Source organism: Simochromis diagramma, unplaced genomic scaffold (genome assembly GCF_900408965.1).
Source record: "Simochromis diagramma unplaced genomic scaffold, fSimDia1.1 OVJJ01000344.1, whole genome shotgun sequence".
In the NCBI taxonomy this organism is placed as follows: Eukaryota; Metazoa; Chordata; class Actinopteri; order Cichliformes; family Cichlidae; genus Simochromis; species Simochromis diagramma.
In genome coordinates, this window is record NW_024387375.1 from 11,132,459 (window position 1) to 11,153,800 (window position 21,342).

At 40.1% G+C, this 21,342-nt stretch overlaps 1 protein-coding gene across 5 annotated transcripts in view; it reads right to left on the minus strand.

Moving 5' to 3' along the window:
- Window positions 1-219: 219 nt before the first annotated feature.
- gdpd5b (glycerophosphodiester phosphodiesterase domain containing 5b) overlaps window positions 220-21,342 on the minus strand; it is a 40,698-nt gene continuing 19,575 nt past the window's right edge. Inside the window, exons 3-18 of one of the 5 annotated variants that reach the window (XR_005692695.1) lie at window positions 15,271-15,374; window positions 12,801-12,894; window positions 12,576-12,635; window positions 12,097-12,195; window positions 11,206-11,299; window positions 9,858-10,003; window positions 8,627-8,709; window positions 7,180-7,330; window positions 6,129-6,350; window positions 5,788-5,945; window positions 5,517-5,664; window positions 4,154-4,236; window positions 3,474-3,488; window positions 2,150-2,262; window positions 1,673-1,942; window positions 220-1,502 (exon numbers count right to left, since the gene is read on the minus strand). Coding sequence is in view for 3 of the 5 variants with exons in the window: in XM_040008614.1 (XP_039864548.1) it covers window positions 1,945-2,039; window positions 2,150-2,262; window positions 3,474-3,488; window positions 4,154-4,236; window positions 5,517-5,664; window positions 5,788-5,945; window positions 6,129-6,350; window positions 7,180-7,330; window positions 8,627-8,709; window positions 9,858-10,003; window positions 11,206-11,299; window positions 12,097-12,195; window positions 12,576-12,635; window positions 12,801-12,894; window positions 15,271-15,374 (1,665 nt within the window). In the remaining 2 variants the exon portion in view is untranslated. Of the gene's footprint in view, window positions 1,503-1,663; window positions 2,040-2,149; window positions 2,263-3,473; window positions 3,489-4,153; window positions 4,237-5,516; window positions 5,665-5,787; window positions 5,946-6,128; window positions 6,351-7,179; window positions 7,331-8,626; window positions 8,710-9,857; window positions 10,004-11,205; window positions 11,300-12,096; window positions 12,196-12,575; window positions 12,636-12,800; window positions 12,895-15,270; window positions 15,375-21,342 lie in introns of those variants that run through there. The other 4 variants (XR_005692694.1, XM_040008615.1, XM_040008614.1 and 1 more) reach the window with 4 other exon arrangements.

The following is a 21,342-nucleotide window of genomic DNA, read 5'->3' on the forward strand; positions in this document are numbered from 1 at the left end:
TCCCATTAAGAACATAAATACATTTAAGCTCTGACATACATGAGTTACTCAAAATAACAGTTTCACTTCTGCCAAGTGACCTTTACCAGATAACTTAAATAACCCTTTTTAAGATCTTAATGAGGACACTGCACCCTTCTGAGAATTATTGAACCCACACGCTTTACACTTATCCAGACAAACATGATTTCAAAAGCTGTGCAAGAGAAAAGGGAAATATAACCCAAAACACTTTGTTTTATTTCATTCCTTAAGACTTTAATTTAGAGTTTATAACATTTGCTTCTGAGGCACAGTAATACCCAACATAAGAAAACACAAAAAGGTAATCATCTCTTGACCTGTTCTGATACCAGTCGTATCCCTTAGATTAACTTGCAGCTTCATTTTCACATTTGGCGCCCACTTCATCTACCTCACAGCGGTCAGTTTCACACCAGCAACCAAGCTTTAGATGCATTTTGTTCGTCTGCACTGAAATACCACAAGACTTGACTGCTGTACTTGAACTCAAAGGCTGTACAGGAAGTGAAATCTAATAGGACCAGACTATTGCTAAACTGTCACGTAAGTTCAGATGTCTTTGTGGGCTAGAGCATCTCACGCATTAGTCACCTTTTACATACAATTACACACTCAGCACTGCACACATTTATATACCCAGTCAGAAAACACATAATACACATTAAAAATGTACATTCACCATTTACCATAAAAACAGGAGCACAAGTCTTCCCCCCCCCGGACCATTTAAACCAGTTGTACTGGGAGCACAGCTCACATGAGTCAGTAGAAGGGATACTTAGAGTTACATGCATTGGTAGGACAGCAGGGCTCTGAGCCTCTATCAAAATAATTCTCTTACATACACCATGTGAGTTTGTCACCTGGAGGAGAAGGCAGGACTTCTGTAAACAGCTGAGGTTTTTTTTTTTTCTTTTCTATTTAAATATAAATATTACTGTTGGTAAGTTTACTATAAACTACAGCATAGTGCTGCCAGGAGGCAGGATACAATGGGCTGTAAGCTATTAGCCCCATGCTGCAATAAAGCCACAATAAAAAATAAAATTCATCTGAAGAATATCTGATGGCGCTTAAAAGAATGAACTGCTTTGGGAAATTAGCTCAAAAGAAATAAAGAAAGTTGATCTTTGTAAAGAAACAGGCCATGGGAACTCAGAGGAACATTTGGAAGTGAGAGGAGGAGGAGACAAAATTCAATCAGTACAAAGTGCTCTTTGAAATTGTACAGTATGTGTGAGGGGGAGGAAAAATAGTACTATTTACAGAGTATACACAAGGATACTGCAGTCTGCCGGTTAATCGGGGCAGCAGAGGCAGAGAGACACTTTTACACTGATAAACTGGAATGACGGGATCGCTGAGTAGTGTTGTTTTCATCTTGTGAGGCCGAGATCACTGGCTGATGCCCTGATTGGCGTAGTAGTCGTAGCTGTCTCCATAGAGCTCCTCGGCACTGCCAACTCCGTTCCTCACCTCTGGAGGGCGCCAAAGGACAAGAAACAAAACAATTTGTATCAATGATACATTTCCAGCTCTTTCTGACCTCTTCTCATTTACACAAACACCTTTCCCCAGCAGGTTAACAACACTGAAGGATTGGAAAAATGATAAAGAACCACAAACAGCTGGCACTTACATCACTCACCTTTGACCTCCAGTACCAAGGGCTGTCTACACAGACTGGGACATGATTTTCCCCTGGCAGGATTTTGGGGGAGGACAGATGTGTGAAGGGATGGATGGATGGATGCAGGTATGATGATGAGGAAAAAGGGCAAAGTAGGCAGAGAGGTGGAAGGTAACAAGGGATGCAACGGATGAAGGGAACAAAGGAAGAAGTCACTGCTTGTGAAGGATGAAAAGGTGCTGAACATCACACGGAGGATGTAGGAGGGAGGCTGTTACTGGGGCTGACCTTCAACATGGAAGAGAGGAAGAGGAGGACCAAGAAGATTTACAGACACTCAGATGCATGCTGGGATGGACTGGCATGCTATTTGGGCACCTGAAGTCTAAAAAACAGGTTACGGAGGTTCAAGAGCCCAAATTAATGAAAAATAAATAAATAAATAAAGACAGGTAAATAATTCAATTTGTCTTTATTTCACTGCACGGGCCTTACCAGAGAAAATAAGTTTCTCCTTCATGACGTTGATGTCTCCACTGGACCTCCTGACCGCAGCATTCAGCATGATCTGTTCAGGGTTGTAGCTGCGCATACCGCTCATCCGATACCTGCAGTGTTTGCACAGGCTGCATCAGAAATCACCACGAGACACAAGGACACCCTAAAGACAGCTGCACTGGATTACAGCCTAGACATTTCAAATTGTAATAAGCAACCTGGTCTGTGTGCATGCCTCACTCTGTTAAAATGTACAGATTGGAACAAATTATGTTCAGGAATTGTTTGTTTGATACTTCACATGCTATGATGCAACATCCAACTGATGTTGGTCAAGTGTATGAAGTATGGCGTTCAATTTGGAGGAAAAAAAAACAAAAAACAAACGAACAAAAACAACAGACTTCTCATAGTGTGTATATATGTATGTATAGGTACTGATCGGGTTTAATTGTGAGTAATAAGGTAAAAGCGTCACCCCTTTATCTTTGGAAACACTTGAACGTATTTCATTAAAGATGTGCATTTTGCTGGCAAAATGATCATTTAATTAATGAGTCAATATTCACCGCTCTACTGTTCTCTTAAAATATACTGTCACTCATAGAAAAAAACAAAACAATGTTTCGTTAACAATTAAAAACATATCAACTATTTTCTTATACAAGTGGTTTATCACTGTTTTGTCTTTGCTAGATTATCGTTCCTGACAGGCCACTGATTTCATTTCCTGCCTGCCACAACTTCATCCTCGTTTTAATGAAAACAGCCCCGATTTCAATTCAATTAACTTGGAAGCATTAGTCACAATGAACTGTGACTAATGCACAGAAGCATTTAGAGACACAAACAAGCCAGGATTCAGAAAGCCAATCCTGAGGCCTTTCCTGGATGAATCGAGAGCTCCAATTCATTTTGGAAATTTAGTTGTTAACTTATTAAGACTGATGAGACATTTAAACTCTCACTGTGGACTATTTTTTGTGCTGTGTGGGTAGATTACATTTCATTTGTTTAGCAGAGGAGAATGAGGATGAGAAGTCGTCGCTGTCATAGAAGAAAGCAGCAGCAGTGCAATACATCCATTCAGGTGAGACAGAGAAGAAGGTGAGAATAAATATAGGAAGTGGAACTAAGGTGGAGAGAAAAAATCTGGATGAGATGGATGATATAGTAACAGCAGAAAAAAAAAAGAAAAAAAAAAAAAAAAAAGAGGAAATCAACGATGCATCAAACAAAGGAATGATGGGTAAAGATTATGAAAGGTAGAAAGGTGGTGAAAGGAGAGAAGACTTTGGGTCAGGAGAGGCGACCCAGTTACCTGATCATGTGATAGCTGAGAGAAGATGCCAGAATGCAGCAGGAGGAGGAGGAAGAAGAGCATGCACGTCAGGCAGAGGAGAAAGGACGAGGAAGAGGCGGAAAGAGAAAAAAGGACAAAAGAAGGCGGGAGACAAGAGATCAGTTTAGAAGCCAGCAGAAGCTATTAAATAGCTCCAATAATCAGAGCAGACTCATTTTGGACCCTTATTGTGGAACAGATTAATAAATAAATCAATGCCCTTGGTGCCAGTGATGACAGGAGGACAGGCCATCTGTCTCTGGGGTCATCAGAGAAACAAACAAACAGCACTTTTAACACAGCAGAAACGCAGGGCAGGGAGTGTGAAGGGCTTAGCAAAGAGAAAACGCGTTTATATAAAAACATTCACCCTTCTCCAGCCTGGGACACAACAGAAATACACATGACGGCTTATAATGCCACAAAACAAAATGGGTTTTAAAGGGATTCTCATTTGATTAAAAAACAGCATCATTATGTATGAGCTGCTGATGTGTTCCAGACAGGGAGATGTCTACTGAGTAAATGTGTTTGTCAATTAGCAGTAATGAGTGTATTTAAGTGTGAAAGAGGAATAACACACCTGCAGAAAAATAGAGGAACATTAGCTGTTGTGTAAGAGCTCGCTTTAATGATCTCACTGCTGTGTGTGTACTTACTTTTGGAAAATGAATATGCCTATGACTACAGCGAAGGAGATGAGGTCTGCGGACACCCACGCCAGGCAGTACACATTTGGTCTCTGGAAACACACACACACACACACACACACACACACACACACACACACACACACACACACACACACGATAGATCTGAGTTTTGTCTTGAAGTCATTTACAGCAGGATCCATCACAGGGTGGCGCTATATGCCAAAGAATACAGTTAATTTCAGCTGAATTGTGCTGAACTGTTTTTTCTGAATAAACCCACTAAAATAGCAGTTTTTTTAAACAAACACTGACACTGTCAACATTATCATTTACTACAAACATAAATGCAAATCTCTACTTCCTTCCCCATTACCTTCTGTAATGACAACTCATAGCATATTTGAGGGGATATTTTTCACAGTTGGGTTTAACAGACAGCGCCGCAGATGCTACGAAAGCCTAAACTGTCCCTGAGCCGTAGCAGTGAGCTGGAGGTCATGTCCACATGTTGTCATGCAGAGTTCCCGTATGGTGCCACAGATGGGGGGAGCGGTTTGGCGCGCTGCACATATGAGGGCGAGTGGAAGGATAGCAGAGAGGCTGCCCATGTTGAGAAGTTTCAACAGGAAGACTGAACTAGAAAAGAATGACACTACAGCAAACAGGAGTTCAGTTCAAAGCTAGGCTCTCCTTTTGATATCAATCAGTAAAATCTAATTTAGTCAAAGAGAGGATGAAGCTGAAGGAGAGGGAGGTTAAAGAGGGCCCTCGCAGCCTTTATAATAAGCATGTATCTAGTAGCTCCCTTAATTAGGTCCAAATTAAATTAAGATACAGGTGGGCTCCACTCGAGTTGTAGTAGCATCTTAAGGACCACTGGTTGAAGCAGGATAGAGCCAAGCTAATCAGCGATTGCTATAACTGAGGCTCTGAATACAATTTTATTTAATTTTTATTTGTTTGGCACCAATCAAAAACAGGTAAAGAGCCTTCAATATTAGAGAGAAACCTCAGCAATCAGACATGAGTAAAAGTAAGAATTTTAAACAGTAAGTGATCTACATGATGCCTGCTGGTTGGAAGAAGAGGCTAAACCTTACAGTTTATAAATGGGATGCGTCATTCTCTTTGATTTTCTATAAATTAATAAAACACCTGCTGAATACACATATTTTAAGACACGTCTGCAACAAGATTTGGAGAGCAGAAAAGGTCTGAAAAAATCTCAATGCAGTAAAGGAGCAAGTGGGGGGAAAAAGGAAATCATTCAAATAGAAGATCAAACCCCCCCCCCCAAAACAATTAACTTAAAAACAAAATGTGAACCCAAAAGACTTATATAAAACTACTGTGTGTGATGAGTCCTTACCATTAACCAGATGGGGTAAGGCACCTTTAGGAGGACATGCGGGGCCTCTGAGGAGACTGATGACACCCCGCTGCACCAGAGCACCGAGTACAGCCAGGGCTCGTTGACTGTGTAGAGGGTGAGATTGATGTGGGCCTCGGAAAAGTTCCTGGGAAAAAAGGGGGAGAAAAAAAAAAAAAAAAAAAAAAAAGGAAAACATTCAGGCACTTATAAATCTTTGTGCTGAAGCTGCAGACTGATAACACAACATCAGGGCTGTGTGTCTTCCTACCTGATTTCCTCTCTACTGACTTGGTTGTATCTGAGCAGCAGGCTGCTGATGCCGGACTGCTCCAGAACTTGAGGGCTCCGTTTCACCACTGAGGTCTGGATCAGATCAGGTGCTAGCTGTCTCACCTGGGCTCTATTGTCATCAGGCGTCCACATCACCTGGACACGGCACAGTACGTCAAACAGTTACAGCTTTGAAACTCTATCACCAACACAACTATTTTTATAGGATTTGCATTTGAACTCATTCGTTTTGCATGTAGCATGCAAACAAAGAAACACCGGACATCACGCAGTGAAAAAGAGCAAACACACACTGCCATTTAATCCCTATATAAGTACCAGGCTTTGAGGAACCCCAGATTGCTGCACAGCTTGTAGTGTATCGTTGATCCAGCTGTCGTAGCAGGGGTGCTTGGGAGGAGGTCTACGCAGCCTGAAAACCACCGTGCTGTTGTGATATGAGGCTAGTTCTAGAAGCTGCTCCAGGCTGCACACGGTCTGGTTGGCAATCCGTTCCTTCTCACGTTGAAGCAGCGTGTGCACAGTCCAGAAGGGGTCATCCTGAAACATCACACACACAAAAAAAGGAAGAAAACAAAAGTGATCATCAGGTTTACAGTTTAAATGAAAGAAAAATACAGGTTACAATACAGCTTTATAACACTTTTATCAACATAAAAACTCAAAAGATCATTCAGTACATCGTTGGAGGACGCCACATTTCTCGCTACACTGCTTACTCCCTTTGGAGAAGATCCTGAGAAGATTCTTTTAATCTATGATAAGATGCCATTTCACTTTTTTTGACTAGAAAACACTTCATTTCTGCCTTTTATATATTGTAGAATACATATACACTACAGATTAGGTGATGAAAAATCATTGTTGAAATTACATGGAGTGGTGGTACGGCTTTTCTTAGAAATGCAATATCTATCCACACAGTGTGCACACATGCAGTGTAAACACAAGAGGGGAAAGTAATGAAGATTCAAACAAATACAGACAGCCACATCTCAGTCTTTGCACATCATGGTCTCATCTCATAAGAGCTAAGCTAAAGAAGGAAACATTTTAAAGCAACAAACCTGCACTTTAGACATGGACAGATTAATGAAAAAGCAGTCCTCGAGTGACGGCTGCTTCATGTACAAGGATGACAGTGAAACATGGCACTCATCACACCACAGCTCCCAGTAAAGCTTTGGTGAGTTAACATTTTGATGAAAGCCAACGACATCGTGAATGATCAATGTGCGATGTCGTATAGCATTTATGGCTCACTGGGATAATGGCTTTTGTTGCACATCAGTGCATCCCGGCACGCTAAAGCTAAGACTGCTTTCAAATAAATTCACAGATTTAGTCTTTATTAGAAACCAAGAACTACCTTGAGGAACCAACGTCCAGCGTTGAGCTGCTGCAGATCCGTCCAATTGAAAAGTGAGGCTTCGTCCATCTGTCTATCTGGAAAAACCTTCTCTACGTCTGTGGTCCTTCGCAGGGTAAAGTCACGCATCAGGAAAGGAACACCATCCATGCTAGCAAACAAAAGAGTTAAGAAGTAATTAATATTTGCAGCTGATGTGTACGAGAGAGATGAAGGTTCAAAAAATAGCAGAGAAGAGATAAGAACTGAAATCGTGCCAAAAAAGGAAAATGCTGCTGCTGACCAATATGTGAATAAAAAAAAACAAAAAAAAAAAAAAAAAAAAAAAAAAACCTGAGCTCACATCAAGATCATTTCCAGGAAAAGACAAAAGGAAAAAGCCCTTCCATTCTCTGTATTTGTCATTCAAATACTAATCGGAAAAACAAACTAAGCATTTGACTAACAAATATAGGTGGGTGTTTGTCTGTGTTTGAACTGTTTCCAAAACATCATCATCATGTGTGGGGGAAAAAAAAAAAATAAAAATCATGTTCTATATTATGAATGCGTGCACACATGAGCATTTGTCTCCAGTCTGCTTCAGGAGTGGAGTCTCTTTGTGGATCTGGCTGTCATCAGGTCTAATTACTCAGCACCGTTAGGAGCCCACCTGTCAGCAGCCTGAACATCACACACCCATTCACCTCTCTCAGGACTGTACAGTGAACACACACACACACACACACACACACACACACACACACACACACACACACACACACTGCACCAAGATTGCTGCAAAAACATCTAATCAAATTAGGATGCACTGACGGTCTTAAAACACTCTGCACTATGAAATGTGGCTCTAAAACACAAACACACACTTTGTGGTCGGCATCACTCTCCACCTCCACACAATCACTCATCCTCCATAGCCGTACATGCATGAGTAGACATGGGCACCCACTATTCATCATATAGCACGGCGACTGGAGTATCCACCCACCCAATTCACTGCCTTCCGCCAAGTGTGCCTCTCTGAGCTCAGCCCGTCTTCATTTATTATGTTGGTAAAATCATGCAGGAATTGATAACTACGGACTGCTACTATACTTAACAGCGGTATGTTCAATGCATAATGCCTAAAGATTGTCCTTTTGGTATTTGGAGTACACAATAATAATTTAAAAAAAAAAAACAAAAAAAACAAAAACAAAATCCCAAGCAGGTCTAAATGTGATATGTGGTCCTGTGTGACGTTAGTCCTGAACTGATTGAGAAATTTTTGAAAAGCCAGTGATTGTGATAATCTATGAAACCCAGTGTGTGTGTGTGTGTGTGTGTGTGTGTGTGTGTGTGTGTGTGTGTGTGTGTGTGTGGTGGGGGGGGGGGGGGGGGGGGGGGGGTACTAAACCTTTTATTTGCTTTGCTTTATCATTCTCTTGTATTGATTGTGTGTGCGTACCTGATAGCCACGTCAGCCTCCAACCCAGTGACGTTCATCTGCAGCGCTCGCTGGAAGGACCAAATTGTGTTCTCTGGAGCAAGCTACAAACACACTCACAGTAAAGGACAGGCACAGAATTTTTTTTAATTTATTTTAACACATAGCCCCGTAACAATGACCTAACTTCTGACTTTTCTGAAGTTGGAGCTACATCTCTTGATAAGAAAATGACACAGAGAACACGTTTTTACATGTATTTATAAAGCTTTCACACTTTGTCCTGTTCACAAAATAATACACACTCTGCCCTCTGAACACAAAGGATTGTGTGTAATGAAAAAAGTCACAGCTGCAGCTTGCCCTTTAACTCTTCTGGTCGAGGGTATGATCAATACCATACCATCACTTACTAGAATAGTATCATCCTATGAAAGCCTGTGAGTAAAGCTACTTGCCTGGGAACCACAGGAAAGGAATGATGCTATAATCAATACAGAGTGATTCTGGGACAAAGAGTCCAGTGATGTGATCACTGTTTCCCAGTGGGAGTCTCACAGCCTTCCACAGCCACTCCTAAATTTAGATTCCACAGTGAGAATCAATTGCCTTGCACAAATAGCACAAAAATCTGGGTGTGTTTTTGAGCGTGTGCGTGACTAACTGTTCTGAACAACCATCTTCTCGTTCCTTCTAACAGTTGTGTAATACTCAACAGTACGTTTTGCCAAGGGCTTAAATTTGTCTGCAGGTGATGTTAAGAAGCAATGGCATTAACCCAAGCACATAAATCAATCATGCAAAAATGCACTTTGCTTACAGATCATATGTTAATGTGGCTAACCATTCCAGCTCCAAGTAAGAGTCTAACTGGTGCTTAAAAAAAAAGCTACAAACAACACTTTGTCTTTGGCTGGGTTACACCGCAGTCCAGAAGAAAATGTAGGTATGGAGCGCTCCCAGCTCACATAGTTTTTCTATTTTTCAGTTACACACAAGTTAATATGCTGACACAGTCCTTTTGTTTTTCATTCAGAAAAGTGAGAAAAACAAAACAAAACAAAACAAGGGACTAATATAAAAAAAAAAAAACAATATAAAGCAGCACAATTTTTCCTGGGACTCTGGGAGCCTTGCTGCAAAGCCAATATCAGGACTCTGATGTACATGTTCGTACAGTAACATACAATTTATTTATTTATTTCGTTTTAAATTCTCATTCAGAATGGAAGCTGGGCATCAGCTGACTCACCATAGGGGCTCCCTGATGGCCAATAACAGCAGGGCGTGGTTTGAGGGTGGCTGGGTCCATGATGCAGGGAGAGGTGATATGTAGGGGCACCATGTAGAGTGCTAGTAACACACTGACATACAGCAAAACCACCACCACCTGGAACACTGCAAGAAGATATGCAGCATCAACATAGTTACAGTTATTAGCTGTGATATAATGAAGTCTAGTTTGACTTTGGGGAAATTTGCTTTTATGATGACGACTGTAAGAACACTCCAATAGGAGCATAGCATAATAACTGGAACAGGGGAAATAGGTAACACAAAATCTACCATTCAGCACCTCCAAAGCTCACCAAACAGCTCATTATACACAGTTTGTGAAAGATGCTAGGTGCTAGGAGTGTGCCAAAATCGGTTACCTGTGCAAAGGCAGTAAATATCTGAATGTTCAGCAGTGCTTAAAACTACACAGTGGCCAACAACACATCCATCGGGGCCATAGAGATTACCCTGTGTCCAACTCTGTATGAGTGTGTAACGATGGCTGAAAGTGGGCACCCACACACACCCACACACGGGAATGTATTTGTTTCAAGGTCAGCTCCGGGGCGGGGTTCAGTAGCCAACTCTTGTTACACACAGGAGACTCACACAACCCTCATCCACCCTCTCACTCGCACACACACTCATACCCTCTTTGATATTCAGTTGCTGTTCTGCACTGAATAAGAGATATTTTGCCAAGACCTTTTCACCTCATCAAGTATATAAAAAAAAAACCCCCCACAAACATAAACATAAAAAATGAAGCCAACAACTAAACAGTCAGGAGAGTTATTTTCCATCTTTCAAAGAGACAAGGGCAAATTCTCTTGAGCAATGATCATTTAGATGTATCAGGTTTTATCACTAAAGATACATTTATCTTTGAAAAAACAATAACTTGTAAGTAATTAGCAGTTAATGATATACCATTAATGCATCCGTTTTTTGGTAGCCAACACTGTGGCTCCCCCTTGTTCAAAATCATAAATCACAAAGACTTTCAAGTTTTCTTTAGGTGTCTGCTTTACAGACACCAGTGGCAGTGAGAGTGAGGACAGAGCACACATACAGAGCTAACGATCCCCACAAGGAGTCCTGAAATCAAGGACAAACAATTCAAAATGTCCTGGGTGGAAAACATCACATGAGACCAGAGGAATGTTCGTTATCTTGGACACCCTGGGTGGAGGTCTTGGCCTCTTGTCTACATAGTGTTAATCATTCACAACTCCTCCTGTGTATGTGTGTGTTTGATCTGTGGCTGATGGTAACGTCAGGTAAGAATGGACTTGAATGTTGTGTTACAGAAGCACACATACTCATTTTTTCTGCACGGGTGACCTGTCCAGCCACAATCCAAGATAGTGCCGTGACTGCGGCGAGAGCCCCGATGTGCAGGAACGGGCCTGTAGCCTGGACAGAGGTGTGAAACAGAAATGTAATGCGGGGGTATGTAGACAGAAAAGGTTAGAGAGAGTTAACGATTGAGTAGAGGAGGAGAGAAACAAAGACAAAGAAGACAGAGAGACATGGAATTACAGATATTATCTGGAGTTGAAGCACTGGCAACACTATTTAGAGATAATAGCTGTAATTTGTACTGGCATTTAATTTTAATGGCCACAGTTGGAGTGAAATCATGTGTCCACTTCAATCACACATTTCTGGTGGTGCAACAATCCCAAACGGACACACTAACTATAAGGTTATTTAAACTTCTCTGATGTAATTTAATTTTAGAGACACTGTAGTCGCTGTAGTACCGCATAGACAGTTTACATGATTACACATTCCTCCAAATGGCAACCAGCAGAGTATCAACTGCTACAGCAGGCACACAACGATTATTTTAAAGGGACAAAAAAAGCTGTATATGGATGTATAAGATGGACCGATTGCTGTAGACACCGATGTCTAGTGTAGGAATTACACCAGTTTAAATGGGCATGTGCAAACCTCCACAGCACTACAAAGGAGAGACACTTCAGTCCACCCTGGCTGTCTCTGTGAAAGAAAACTGATTATAGCTCCATTACTGAGCCATTATTATATCAAGGCCGACAACCTCTGGTCAAAGTGTTGGTTGTTGTGTGAAAATAACACGGTGCCTCTCGCCTGTGGATCACAACACTCACTTTAGTACGGAACCTAAGCACCAGCTGTGATGTCTACCCATCACAAGTAGTTTAGGGTGATTTAAGTCTGCTGACCTGCAGGGAGATGGGGATGACATCCCACTCTTGCGCCCATGTTTGATTGACAGATATGACCCCAATGATGGTGGTGAGCAAGGCAGCAGTAACTCCTATCTGTGTGGAGAAAGAGGGAGAGACACAAAAAGAGGTTGTTTGTTTAGACATACATATGCACCAGAATAACCCAGAGTAGCTCGCAGCTCTTTCACATCTCAAACAGTGTTGGGTAACTGTATTTGATTTGCTGACAGCATTTCTGAACAGCTTGTTTTCTGGGATTTTGCAACTCTGCTGGGACAACTCCAAACTATAAGTTGGGAAGTTCAGCTGATCAGCAACGATTGGACACAGCGACACACACAAACACTAAGTAAACACATAACAGAGTTAAAAATACATATGTAAAACTCGCCCGCCCCCCTTCCACCACCCATTTTTCACAAACCACACACAGACACATTAACAGTTGCTCAGCTTCACATTTGGCATGTTACCTTATGAAGCCAGTGCAAATTTAACTGCTGCCCAAGTGCAACGTGGCAAAGTGCTAAAACCTGAAGAGAAAGACAGAAAGAAACAAGAACAAGGTTCAGAACAAGCCTGCTGCCTTACAGATCTCAACTTGCTAACCGTTGTTATGTAAGTGGTTACCATATCTGGCAACCCATGAAGACAATTTAAAAATCTCTTCAACGAAGCAATTGCGATCTGTGACTCACAATTAGAAAAGCAATATAGGTGAAGCCAGCAGCGGTGGTGGCTAGGATGGGAACAGTGCCATCACTCCACTCCCCAGAGCGGTTGTACAGGAACCTGCAGAAACAAGGATAACAACATTTCTTGTCTTCATCACACCTAATAAAAAAGGGTGTGAAGGCTTGTGAGAATAGAGTGTCAGTGTATATATGTGTCCCTATTTTCTCCCACCTATTATCAGCCGTTTTTCTTTCTTACAAAACAAACATGACTGACAAACTACCAACAACATTATGTTAGATTAGCTGCAGAAGTCCACAAAGAAACAGACAAAATGATGCAATCTACAGTTGAAACATGACATTGATGTAGAAAGTTGAAAATGGAAACTATTGGTTTACTAAAGGTCTCTGATTGACAGGCAGACATCAATAAAGTGCTCTCAAGCTTTGTGTTAGCAACAATAATGCACAGACTCTGCACAGTGACCACAGACACTGCTTTTGTGCCACAGGGAAAATCTGACAAAAATAGATTATGTAACATTATTAATGGATGGTTGGACAAATTATTGAGGACTGGCTTCTGTCTTATGGGATGCTTTACTATAACATGCAACTACACCAGGTCCACAGCTGCAGAGAAAAGACGAAGTGCCTGAATGTATTTGTTTCTGTGCATTTCTTTGGGTGTGGGTGTGCACATTTTTAAATGACAGCTAGGTCCTTTACATTCAAAGCCTTGTGCATGATTCTAGTGGCATAGAGCCATAGCAGGGTCACTTAGTGCAGATGCTCCTCAGCCCTTTGTGAATGCTTTTTATGCTACACATGGACAGAGATACTCCCTGCAGCTAAATCACTGTCATAAAGACAGGGATGGCAATTGCTGTGATCATCTCTGGAAATCCCACAAAAGCAGGGTAAAAAGAAGGAAATTTGCTATAAAGAGGGATGGCAAATGTCTATTGGAGATGTAAATGTGGATAAATACACACAACTTAGACAGCAGATAAAACTGGACTGTCTGCAGAGCTCCAAAGAGGATGGCAAACATAGGCAAAGGAAAAGGTAAACAGGGGGCATTGTAGTCTACTACAGCTCCATATATTCTTGGATACTACTAGGGTTGTTTTGCATGACTCAAAAATAATTCTTATTTATCCTGCCCTGGGCTTGGTGCAGCCACTCAGTTCAACCACTGTCTGGAACAGCCCGTTTTAGCTCCCTTTCATATAACTTTCTACTGTCTGGCTGCCCCTCGCAAACTCGAGCTAAACAGGAAATGGGTGAGCTGTGCACCTAAGATGGTCATTTTAGGGATATTTGCTTTCAGTTAAACTGCAAAGGACCATGAGTGGGGAAAAAAATAATAAAAAAAAAAATCTACCCAAAACTAGTCTGAGGCCTTTAGGCCCATTTTAAGTTAGCTTTGTTACTTATTGTGAATCAAAAGCTGGGCCTTAAATGAAAAAAAGAGCTGGGAGATCACTGAAAACTACAGAGGTGAAGAAACGAGGAGAGGTAATGGAATGGATGATAATAAGAGGAAAAGGTGACATTGTTGCAGAGATCCCTGAGAGGAGAACAGAGAGAGGAGAGGGAGGGGAAAGTTTTCATCTGAAATCATGTGATGTCTGCATGCTCTTTAGAGATTTTGCACTAAAATGGAAACAGTGTTGCTGATCAGTTAACATTGCCTTGCATTTAGTATCTTAAAAGGCTAAGTTTCCACAGACATTGATTAAACCCATTCCTCAACCATAAACACAGGAGGCCTTTACTGAATTTTTCTTTTAGTCTAGGATTAAACCGTAGTGTCTGCTCTGTGAGAAGCTGTAAGTGGTTGTCCCAAAAAACAGTAGTGGGTTAACAAATACAAATTTATATTGTCAAATATACATTTGTTCGATTAAATGTGGCCCAGGACTGAGTGGTGTACAAAACAGGAAGTTGATGGGTGAGGACCTCTGTGACGTAATGGTGTAATCTGCACAGGGTTGGGTGGTCTCTGTTCAGATTAATAATGCCTTGATTATACTCCGTTGCAGACACGGACAGCTGAAGAGTCGAGTGGTCGTTCCTATTTGACTTCTTTGAAGTTCGTGGCCTTTGGTGCATGTGTAGAATAAATTATTAGCAGACAAGACCGCATAGTCACAAAATGCTAAAAAAAAAAAAAAAAAAAAACCACACCAAAAAACCCCCCCAAACCCAAACAAAAAACAAAACAAAGCAAAAACAAGCAGGCAGATGTCCCTACAGACCCTTGCGCTCACTGCTTTTCACTGATTGTGAAATGTACGTCAGTCAGATCCGAGCGGACCATAGCTGATCGAAGGTGCTGGAAGTATAATTGAGGCTTCTGGCAGAAAACAGGTTAAACTGACGGTTTACAAAGACAACAAGCCAACAAGTAAGGCTTGAATGTGTTTACAGCCAAAACTATATGCTGGCAGCCTCTGACAACACACAGGGGCACTTTTGTACTCACCAGTTGAACTCGCTGTAGTCATTATGTGCCTCCCACCAGAAGTAGAACCAGACAAGCAGGAGACAGAAGGTAAGGAGGAGGATCAGGGACCACAGAAGCTCCCACTGCACACACAGACACACAAACAATTATTTATGTGGCTCCTCCATATTTAATTATAACAGACTTGAAAAGATGACTTAAGTCCTTTTGACAATAATAAAAACAACTGAATTACAAACAATCTGCTGAATTCTACACACAATAATAGAGACACTCTGTATAAATTATTGGATAGACAGTCACAATTTAAGTACCACAGGAGAGACCAGCAGAGTTCATAATAAGTTAACTTTTCCTAAACTTACCTGAGCACATGGCACCGAACTGACCCGAGTATTCCCTTATACACTTTGCTCATTAGCAAGGAACAGCTTTTAATAAAGTTTGTATGCAAGCTGACTAATTACTGTCCTCATCTCCATGCACTTTGGCAAATATTAAATGGGCTAAATCTTCACAGAGACAGAAAGAGACACTGAGGACATGCATAAGAGGTGATGAGCACACAGGCATTTCCATCGTCCTCAGCAAACTTTAAATACTTCTACAGTTGTGCTATTATCCAGACAAAAACCTTCTGACCTTTTCTTAAAGCAAAGAAGATTGATTTAAGAAAAGCTCATTGCGCCCTGATGAACTAAGCATCAGCAATGATTGCTCACAAACCCTTAGGTAACGCACACAAAGCTGATTGAATAAACCCCGCGGGCTAAAGAGTAATGGGACTTTAAATGATTTGATACCAGTGACATGCAGTGAGTTTTGTGAAAATCATACACACAGTTTGATCACAGTTATATAAAAAGTCAGAGTTTTGTGTAATCTGGACCAATTGCATGATACACATTTACTAAGAAAATCAACTTTTCAAACCTGCTCCTGGGTCAAAAACAAGTGTCTGTAACTGTAGTGCAACTGTAGTAAATGTACATGTGTGGTGAGTCTATAGGAAGTCTGAGACAGTCAGCCAAATATCTGCATGAAGTTTAAAGATGTTGCTTATAGAATCTGGTATGTATAAAAATTATATCCAACTAATGAAATAACTGATTAATAAAAGAAAACTGTTTTTAATAGTTTAAGCTTCTTTATTTGTTGTATTTGTTTATCTTCTGTAAGTAAATTTATATTTGAAGAGCCACTTTGAGTTCCCAGAAACCAGTTATGAATATTTTATAACAATAATTAATCTTAAAAAAAATGAAAGAATAGACAAAAAGTAATAGGTGTGCCTTTTGGCATAGGCACACTTAACAAAACAAAACAGATGAATGTATCCTTGCTTTTGGCCTAAACATCAAAAACCATAAGTATAAAAAAAAAAACTTGTGAGCTTTATGTGGGTTGTAGTGTTAAGATAAAGTCACTTGGTTAAATAGCCTAAGCAGCTAAAATGCACCACTGCTGAGTGCTGAGGATCAGATCATTATCACCTCAACCAGCTGATGTAAGGCAGTATGCCTGACCTGCTTTTATCAGCTCTCGTTTTCAAGGTGTGTGGGTGGGTTGTTTTTTTGTTTTTTTTTCGTTCATTCTTTTTTTTTTTTAATATTCAAAGCTTTCCAAAAGCTGGAGCTAAAGGTTTGTGGATCATGAATAAGCTTTTCAGCTTAAAATGATGTTAAACACAGCATCTAAATGCCATACTTTGACCTCAAGCTAGTTTTAAGAGCTTCCTTAAATTTCAGCATGCAGATCATATTCAGACTCTTATGAAATTCCTGATGGAACACATGTTATTTCACTAACAAAAAAACCCACTACAATAATAATGAATAAATAAGCCTCTCAAAAACACTCAGTTATTTTCTGAAAAACAACTACTGCTTAGCTTCCACTGCAAAATAACAAACATTTACCTGGATCCTTCCTAACATTCAGATAACAGCTCAGCGTGGTTACAAAGAGGTTACACTGATCTCTGTGGGAGGAAGAGCTGTGTGTGACAGGCAGGTCTGGCCCGGGTTCCCATGGCCCTTAATGACTACCTGGAGACACCTGGGAGAGCCGACCTTGCTCTTGAGAGGAGCCATTGTTTGGCCTGCCCCCCCTCCCTCCCTCTCATTAAATGCTCCACCTTCTCCGTTTCTTTGGATGAACCTGAGAGAGCTGCTATGATGCACAAAGTCTTTACTACTAATACTGAATGAATATGAATAGGGCACACAAGGAATCAAACAAGACAACCACAGGTCAAGAAGAAAATTCTTAAAAAGATCATCTTGTTGGGTCTGTTAGTCCGTCTTCCTGTTTCCCAGCTCACTCAGCAGCAGAGCTCATTCAGTCAAAGATGACTTGACCTGCCCTCGTAACGTCACATTACCATTCTGCACAGCTGGCTTTTTATCCGGGCAAAAGAACACATGACACAGGCCAACAGCGGGCCAACGGAAATCTATGAAAATTCAAAGCAGCTCTGGGAAACAGTGTTTGAAAAGCACTCCAACACTTCTCCAGGCTTTATTATGACAACATTTCCAAGTAGAGTGCTAAGTTGTTTGACTCTTTAGGAAATCACAAGAGCGTATTCTCCTGAGGAAGACCAGTTATGTAATCAAACTTAGAATCTAAGTTATGCTTATTTATCTTATATGTATAATCTTGGCTGTGTCTGTGTCTGAAATGACCATATTAAAAGGACAACATATATGATTCAGTCCATACTGCATAATGAACTAAATCAAATGCATTTCTGAAATGTTGAATAAAAAGTGCAAATATTTGAAAAGCTTGGAAGTGGCAGAGCTAACTGCTAAAAATAGAAGGATCAAATGGATCAAGGAAAATATTGCTGCAGCATATAAACACTCATGTTAAAACCTTAAAAGGATACATTCCAGAAAATCCTCCGCTTGCACTTTGTTCACAAAACTCTTTGCAAGTAGTGGAGACAAATGCCATAACAAGCTTTTACCTACAATGTTGATATGCTGCTTCTACAAAGCATCGACATCCCTTCAGTCACATAAAGCATTCATCATTTATGAAATGGTACTGTACATTATGCTCTGTCAAAAAAAAATATATACATGCTGCCTAAGAAAACATTAAATGGTGTCAAAATAATAATATTTGTGATTCTCTATTGCACTCAAGAAAACGACACCAGTGAATTCATATCTGGAAAAGTCAGGTATGGAGCACAAACCATATGTGGTGTGGAAAAATATACCTTTTGCTCTTTTTCCAAGACGGCTGAAAGCAGAGAAAACATTGCTGTTTTAAATTAAAAAGCTGCACATAGACTTACTTATGGGGCCAAGGGCTGTGAACAACCCCTGCACAGGATAAAATAAAAGTAATAAAAAGGAAGTCTAAACAAATTTATATGAGTTACTCTTCCCCACCTCCTTCTTCAGCAGCATTTTATTTTTAACTGCTCACAGCAGGGCCAATACAGTGGATTATTACTGCAGCAGCCAACAATATATTAAATAAAGCCTACTGGATTGTTCCTCTGTCTGCAGTAATGTTCTTTTGAATTTTATGGTTTAAAAACAACTCAAAATGTCAGCTCAAATTCAGTGTCTTCCCCTTGTTGCAGCTTAGTAAATATTCCCATTAGAGTGCAGTTAAAGGCATTTGGAATGTTAAGTGGGAATGAATCAACCTAACTCAACCCAACACTTACTGCAGACATAAATTTAAAAAAAATCCACAAAAACAACAGCAAAGAATCTCAAGAAAGCAAATTCAGCAAATGGTCATGCCCATGGGTTCCATACTTTCAGGCAGCAATTGAATTTGCATTAAAAGGAATCCTTATATTATGAATCCACTTTAGAGCTTGTCAATTTGGATGGACTACCTCAAAAGGTCTTTAATTCCCAAACTGTTGATGTGTTACTTTTGTTAGACCCCTGGAATCAAAGTTGAAGGTCTACAGTGAAATCACTCCTTGACCGCATCATTTCGGATCCACTGTGGTAGCTTTTGTGGAGATTTGCTAGCTCCTTCCAGTTGGTACTTTGTGACAGATAATTGGTTCTCAGTCAAATACTGAACATCATCATATCTAACAAGACGGCACAATCAAGGTATCAGTGGGTAATATGCTACCTATAGCAGTTAGAGGTTTTGATCTTTTGTCCTTCTTTTCACTGTAAGGGTGACTGCTAACTGCCAATACGGCTGATTCAATCTGTTCTGTGTTCTCCAACAATGCCTCAATATGCCAGACTGGATCGAGTCTACACAGTTTCACACTCAAGATGGTAACTATTTATACTCATGAGCTGTTCTACAACAACACTTGGACAGGGTTGCACAGAAGAAAACACGTGATGTGTGATTATTATACAGAACTGCAAATGGCCTATTGTGTATACTTTCATTTGCATCTGATTTGTAAGTGTAGCCCAGACAGAACTAGGATGTTAAGTTCTGTAGGATGGATAAAAATAAATTCACCCATGGAAACCTGTCATCCTGTGGATTCACAAGTCAAGTTGTGTAACTGTGGAAAATGTGTCTTAAGCTTACAAAGGCAACTATAGCATGCTACTCTGAGCTTACCTCTGGCTACGTGATCAGCAGTACATACCACAGGCCCACGTCACCACATTTGACACTTTCAATACCTTTAGATACAAAAATGCTGAAAAACATTTATTAGCGATTAACCACAAAGGCTGTCTGTTAACTTATTAAGGTAGTGGCTATGGTTAGTTTAAAAAAAAAAAAAAAAATTGTAATGTTAATGCTGAAGATAAATCACAATTATTTATGTCGAAAAGGTTTTTCAGTTGAAGTCCTAGATTGATGCCAAGAAAATCTACCAGCAGTCACAGAGTGGCAGCCGACCTTAATAAATATATATAAATATCTGATCAGCAACAAAAATATGGTGCCAGGTCTGTATCATGACAACCCCAATAATAACAGTATACATTTGCCTACTGCTCCTTTTATAGGAGCTCAGTATGAAATAAACTCTGTAATGGAGGAGTCTGCTGGAACACTACATGGACAAACTGTCCTTGTGTCACATACAGTATGTCTCCTTGTACAGTGACACAGTGTAAGCTGTCAACACTTGCACACCAGTATCACAAAGCAGCTTTCAGAGCACCTTTTGTGCTCAGGTTATTATTTATACATTGTGATTTAATCAAATGTAATTTAACTGTGCTAGCTGCAAAATAACTAAGTCGATTACACGCTATATACACACATACTAATCAATATGTTTCCATATGTGATCATCTCAGTATATTTTAATGGCCATAAATATACAAAAAATGGATTCAGATTCACATATTGACCTGCTAAATTACTACAGATAATAAGTGGAACTGGAACTGTCAGGAGGGGTCATTGTGACCCCATCCTGCAACAACAACAGCAGTAACAGCAAATATGTTAATTTCTTCAAGTTGTTCATTTTCATTTCATTTGTCAAATTTTAATTAAGATTTGACAAAAACAAGTATTTGAGATCACAATCTAATGTAATCCCTAAAAATTTAATAAATAAGAGGAGATGTACCAAAATAACTAACACACAAGTTAAAAACTAATTTTGATCATTTGTGACATTAAAATAAATACTGTACAAAAACAGAGTGCACACTCTGAGACAGACTGAACTACACATTCTCACAGACTACATCTTAAATTGACCGAGCTACAAAAAGAAAGAAACATTTAAATAATTATTGTGAAAGTTACACAGTCAAAATTCATCATCTTGTCCAAATCTGCTTTGATCACCGAACCTGCAGCCCGTCTCCTCTGCTCCTCTGTCTGCAGCTTCACCTCCTCAGGCCTGGAACATTTTTGGCTGCTGTGCTCTGGATTTCACTCTATTTGCTCAGATTATTTCTGGTGTTAATGACAACTTCTCTTAAGTACACATTTACATTACAGATTGATTAAAAAAAAGAAAAAAGCTAATCCAACTGCCCAATGTCACAACTTTAGTCTGTTTTTTGTTTTTTTATGCTTTGGATATATTGCATATTGTGTCACCAAATGTATTCAACAGATATCAGATTTATTTACTTCCTAGACATTGGTCAGGCTCTGCAA